Raw genomic sequence first — 6,000 nt, forward strand, 5'->3', positions numbered from 1 at the left:
ATTTTTATTTGTGCAGATTTAAACTTTAAAGTGGTCACGACTTTGGAAAAATTGCAATAACCAGGTTTTATTGTTCTATACTTTAAATTTTATTTTTAGTTAAATTATCATTTTTAATTATAAATTATGTTTTATTTATCTATAAATATTTTCTCATTATAAAAGCTAGAAAATATTTATCCGGATTGGAAAAACTTCTAAAAAAGAGAAAAAGACCCCCTTTAAAATTTCGCCTAAGGCCCCCAAAATTGTTGAGCCGGCCCTGGATTCATGTGATGTCATGCGTTACTAATCCTAGCTATGACGTCCACAAGCGAATCGATCATGGCATCACAGACCAACAAGGTGAAAGAATCTCGTGCATAATGGCCACCTTCTGCGCAATTTGTCGAGAATACGTTCACGACGAGTTTCACAAACATTTTTTATTATTATAGATTTTTATTGGCTTTGTACGGCCATTTCACTTATAGAAAATCTATTAGGAATTTGCCTCTCTCGAATGGATAGATCCAACGAGTGTCGGTAGATACATGTAGAAGGTGTTTGGAAAGTGATGAAATGCACGGTTTATTATAGTTTTTATCTTATTTTTATTATTATTTATGAGTCTCATTGTACTTTTTTTTTTATACTATTTGTGTCCTAATGTATTATTAAGTCGACTTTTAACTTTTTTCTACAATACTTTCAGCAAAACAAATTTAGTTTCAGCTAAATAAGTTATTTCCAAATGGATCCATAATATCACCTCCACTTAAAGCACTTGCATCATAGCACTCACACGACTTAAATGTAGAAATTGTATAAGAGGTAAGTTTTTGCACATCTAACATTAAAAATCACTTGTATCAATCTATGTAAACTTGTATAGATTTAGATTGTTATGGTTACAATTTACATGCAAATCTATTTTTTAATATTGCTTTACTCATATACACAAAGATAGAGAAAAATGGATGATTTGAAAAAGAAAATTAAAAAAAAAAATTATATAAATAAAAATAATATTTTAATAAAATGTAATGTATAATAGATGATGTGATATAAATATTTTTTTAAATGATTATATAAAATAGAAAAAGTAAGTTTTTATATTAAAATAAATAGAAGTTTTACACGAAGTAATGCAAATGCTCGTTACCCTTAACAAATTATTTATAATTTCATTATTTTTAGAAATATATCCCACACGTGGCAGAGATTAAAATGCAAAATTTGAAAACAAACACAAAACACAAAAACAAGGGTGCACTAGAGCCAAAGGTGTTAATAGTGAGGGACACTAGCGAGATTTTAGTGTACATATAAATTGTAACGGTAGGTTGGAAGTACCTGTAAGTTGTAAGATTGAAGATAGTGTTGTGCTACACTTGGAAGAAAAGCCCGACAAAAAAAAAAGCCCATCCCAAAGCTCGGGGGATCGTCTAAATATTCAAGTGGGTTCAACAGCCATGACCCATGGGCCAAAAAAAGTGGACCTAAACCTTCTTCACGAAGTTAATCTTCTTTTCTTTTCTTTTTTCTTTTTTTTGTTAATCTTCTTGTTCGTTGTAATGTGTCCTTAATGTGATGCACATTACAATAATGTAACATTAATATTTTTGATTTATTTTATTTTTCTATCATTATTATAATTTAAAATTATAAAATATATCACATCATCTTAATTTCATTATCTTCCTAAACAATTTCATATTATATTCTTGTATTGAGATTACATTAATATAAAATTACAATAACGTAATATTACAACATAATGTAACATTACGGCAAACCAAAAGCCTCTTATTATTTCTATTTTCTTTTTATTTAATTTTTCCCTACAAAGTTCAAACAACCGTAATAATGTTGAAATCCCCTAGATGACAAAGACTTGTCATATTTTTTTCCTTTTATTTTAAAGTTGGGTCCTATTAATAGGTGCTCTTAGAGCATTTTTTTTTAATGGAATATTTAATAAAAAAAATTATATCACTTTCATTAAAAAAAATTGCCATAAAATAATAAATAAATAAATAAATTCTCATAAAAAATTTCTAAAAATATTTATTAAATCAATATCTTTAGGATATCCATGAAGGGATATCTTGAGAGTTGAATTGAAATAAAAAGAAAAAAGTTGTTGGTTTTCCATTATAATTTTAAGTTGTCATCAATGCATTTAATGAACATAATATGGAAACTTAGCGTAGCAACAAAATATTGGTCCACTAGGTTAAGGAATCTTCAAAAATGTTTTCAGGCCACTAGTCAAATATAGCATGCAATAATACTTGGAATTTTGGTACAAAATCACTAATCATGCTTTGCCATACTTTCAAAATGAAACACTGAAACACTAATGACCCAATTACAAAATCAAAATTCCTAACATCCCATACACAACAAATCCAAAGCACATAATTCTCACAAGGAAAAGTACCAAAATCACTCTTGCTGGTTGATAAAAGAAGCAAACTTCTTGTTCAGATCAACAGCCTTCTTACTAGGGCTGTCAATTCGAGTTAGCGTGTCGGGTTCCTGTCGTGTTGAGGTAGGGGTATTCGACTAAATGGCTCAACCCTAACCCGACCCATTTAATAATCGTGTCATGATCCTTCAACCCTAACCCAACCTGTTAATAAGGTGGGTTGACCTAACCCAACCCATTTGACACGCTTAATAAACGAGTCATGTTGGGTTAACATGAATGTAACACAACCCATTTCAACCTGCATAATATTAAATATAACATCCATCTAGAAATAATTTTTTTTACATCCCAAAAAGCAGTGTATACACTTTAAGTCTTCAACCCACATTCAAAATAATATAGTTTAACAAAAATATAACATTCATCTTGAAATAAGTTCTTTACACTTCAAAAGAAGTGCATACACTTCAACCCAAATTCAAAATGACAAAGTTTAACAAAAATAAAATAACATAGTTCAACAAAAATATAATATCTTTGGAACTCGCCAAATGCTAAGTATCAATATTGAAAAAATTGAGCAAACAGTGAACTAATCATAACTATGACCACAATTATCATCCATAGATTATTTGTTGATGTCCAAATTCATAACATCTTCTACAAGCTCATCCAATTTTATTTGTGCAAGTTCTATGCCAAAAAAAAAAAAAAGTATTAGCAGTTCTAGGGTTTGTAAAGTTTCAATTTTCAATTATATCCCTTGTAAATTTTTGTAATTACTCACTTTTCTTTTTAAATTTTAAAATATATGTTGGATATAAAAGGTATTTGACATATCTAAAATAAAATAAATATTTATTTGTTATACGAGTTAAACGGGTTGTATTAAGTAGGTCATTTCGAGTTGACACAAATAAATTGGCGTATCAAATGTGTCTATTACGGGTTACTCGGGTTTACCCACTTATGACACGTTTTTTATCGTGTCCCTTTCGAGTTGACCCGTTTATGACCCAAACCCATTAAGGCCCAACCCTAACCCGAAAAAACCCGTATTGGGTTCGTGTCGTGTTCGCGAGTTGGGTCGAACATTGACACCCCTACTTCTTACAATCTGGCTTCAAAGCTATATTTGTACTTTTGATATGCTGGTACTACTTTGCATTTAGCAGTTTTTTGAATATATATCTTCCTTACCTATCAAAAAAAAAAAATATTACTGCATCATTTCATGAAAAAAAATTTAGTAAAATTTTGTAGTTTAACTTTTTTCAAATTTTAGTGGTTCTAGTCTTCTAGAGTTATTTATTTGTCAAGCCTAACTTTGACGCTGCAATCACACACCATGCGAAGCATTACAACTGTAACATTATTCAAGAAATCAAAAAAAAAAAAAAAAAGCATTATTATGTAGAGCATATTTACTAAAAAATAATTATTTATAATTTCATTATTTTTAGAAATACATCCTACTAGTGGCAGAGATTTCAAATGCAAAACTTTAAAACAGACAAACACACAATAGGGAGGGAAACACTAGGGAGATTAGGATGAATGTGGAAGAATGCAGAGAGCCTTGTACTAGGAACAAAAGCCCATTAAAAAACAAGCCCATCCCAAAGCTCTAACGATCACCTAAATCTAAGTTGGGCTCAATAGCCGAAACCCTCAAGCCGAACAAAGTGGACCTAACCCTCCTTCAAGAAAGAAACAAAACGTTTGATCAAAGCTTGTGCCTTCACATAACTTAGATCCTCAATATGAAAGCAATGCTCTTCTCCTTCATTCTCTACAATCTCTACATTTCCACCCCATCCACTCTTCTTCAATTCCTCATAGTAACTCCAACCCACCTCTCTCAAATGGTCCTTTTGAGCCACGAAAACCAACACTCTCTCACACCCAAGCCTAGCCAGATCCTCTACTGCCGGTTTCAGCTTGGGATCCTGCAACCCACCATTTCCAGGATACATGTACAGCCACATTTTGTCATCATCCGTACCACCAAAATACGGGTGCACCAAAACCGCCCCAACTAGCTTCACACCCGGTAACCCGTCCGACCCGACCCGAGAAGCCAAATAATGAGAGATATTGCCTCCAGCACTGTCCCCAGCGACAAAAACTCTGTCCAAATCAGCGTGTTCGTTTAGCCACGCCTCGGGTCCATTTCTCTTAGCGTGGGACGCGACCCACTGGAGCGCAGCCCACGAATCCTCGTAACAAGCTGGGATCGGGTGCTCCGGAGCTAGCCTGTACTCGACCGAGACAGCGATAACGTCAGCCTCGGATGACAACGTTGTTACGTAGTTGTGTAACTTCGGAGAAAACGCAGATTCGAAGCAGAAGCCGCCACCGTGGACATAGAAAAGGACGGGGAGTTTCCGGGTCGGGTCTTGGATCTTGGGTAAGAAAATGCGGGCGGAGATAGCGGGTTCGGATGAAACGACGACGTCCTTGGATTGGACCCCGGTGACTTTGTCGTCAAACGGTGGCGTTTTTTCTGTGGATTGGAATTTTTCAATGTGACCGTTTTTGTGTACCCTGAAGAAGCGGAATTCATGGAGTATTTGGTTTTGGGTGGTTTGAGAGCCCATTTTTTGAGATGGATAATTAGCGTAGAAACGGGTTTTGAATCTGGGTCTTGGGTATGATGAGGGTCTAAGAAAGAGACATTGGAAGTGAGGAAAAGAAGGTCGAAGAAGAAGGAGATTTAAAGAGTTGGCCATAAAGGAAACTTTCATGATTGATAGGTTAATTATTAAAGAGAGACAGAGAGGCACTTTAAGAAAGAGGGTAATGTGGGTGTAGATGGAGTATGACTTCGGGCAGTAATGTGGATGCTGGTTGGATTTTGATTCTGTGATATGATATCAAGTTTGGTTTACGCAAAGGTGGAGGGGTAGGTTAATATTTTTATATTTGGTTAGTGCTTAAGGAGAGAGAGAGAGAGAGAGAGAGAGGATTGCGGCTAGGGTATTAGAGCATCCCAATAGATGCTCTACATTTTTTAGATTAATTTTATTACTGTGCTTTTCTACAAATATAGTAGTTTTTACTACATATTCTTTAAATGTTTTTTTCTATTATAATAATTAGTATTAAATAAAAAAAAATGTTAGAAAATTTGTAGTTGTTAAAAAAAGAATAAAGAATGAATGAAAAAATAATATTTCAATGAGATGGAGAAAATAATAGAGAATCTGTTAGAAAGTATATTTAAAAAAGTAGGTAAATAAAAACTAAATGTCAATGTTCATTGTCCAAACAATATAAAAATTTGGCAAATTTGCTAGAGATACTTTAAGAAGTGAGAATGGAAAATCAAATTTGCTAGAGATACTTTAAGAAGTGAGAATGGAAAATCAGGAAAGAGAGGGACTGGGTTTTAGAATTTAGAAGAGGACTAATTTGGCAACTCCAACAAGTGGTTTGTGTGTGTATTTTTTTTTTTTTTTTTTAATTTCATTTCAATAACATAGGATATTCTTTCTCAAAAAAAAAAAAGGATATTTGAAATTATGAAACACATTGAAATTTGAAGCACTTTTTTTTTTGGAGATCGTATCATCACCAATATA

General features: G+C 33.0%; 1 protein-coding gene across 1 annotated transcript; it reads right to left on the reverse strand.

The window, feature by feature from the left end:
• Nucleotides 1-3,839: 3,839 nt before the first annotated feature.
• Nucleotides 3,840-5,348, reverse strand: LOC126706348 (probable carboxylesterase 1). The gene has a single exon (XM_050405767.1). The coding sequence runs from the start codon at nt 5,161-5,163 to the stop codon at nt 4,108-4,110; it is 1,056 nt and encodes a 351-aa protein (XP_050261724.1). The 5' UTR covers nt 5,164-5,348; the 3' UTR covers nt 3,840-4,107.
• Nucleotides 5,349-6,000: the final 652 nt, after the last annotated feature.

Source organism: Quercus robur, chromosome 11 (genome assembly GCF_932294415.1).
Source record: "Quercus robur chromosome 11, dhQueRobu3.1, whole genome shotgun sequence".
NCBI lineage: Eukaryota > Viridiplantae > Streptophyta > Magnoliopsida > Fagales > Fagaceae > Quercus > Quercus robur.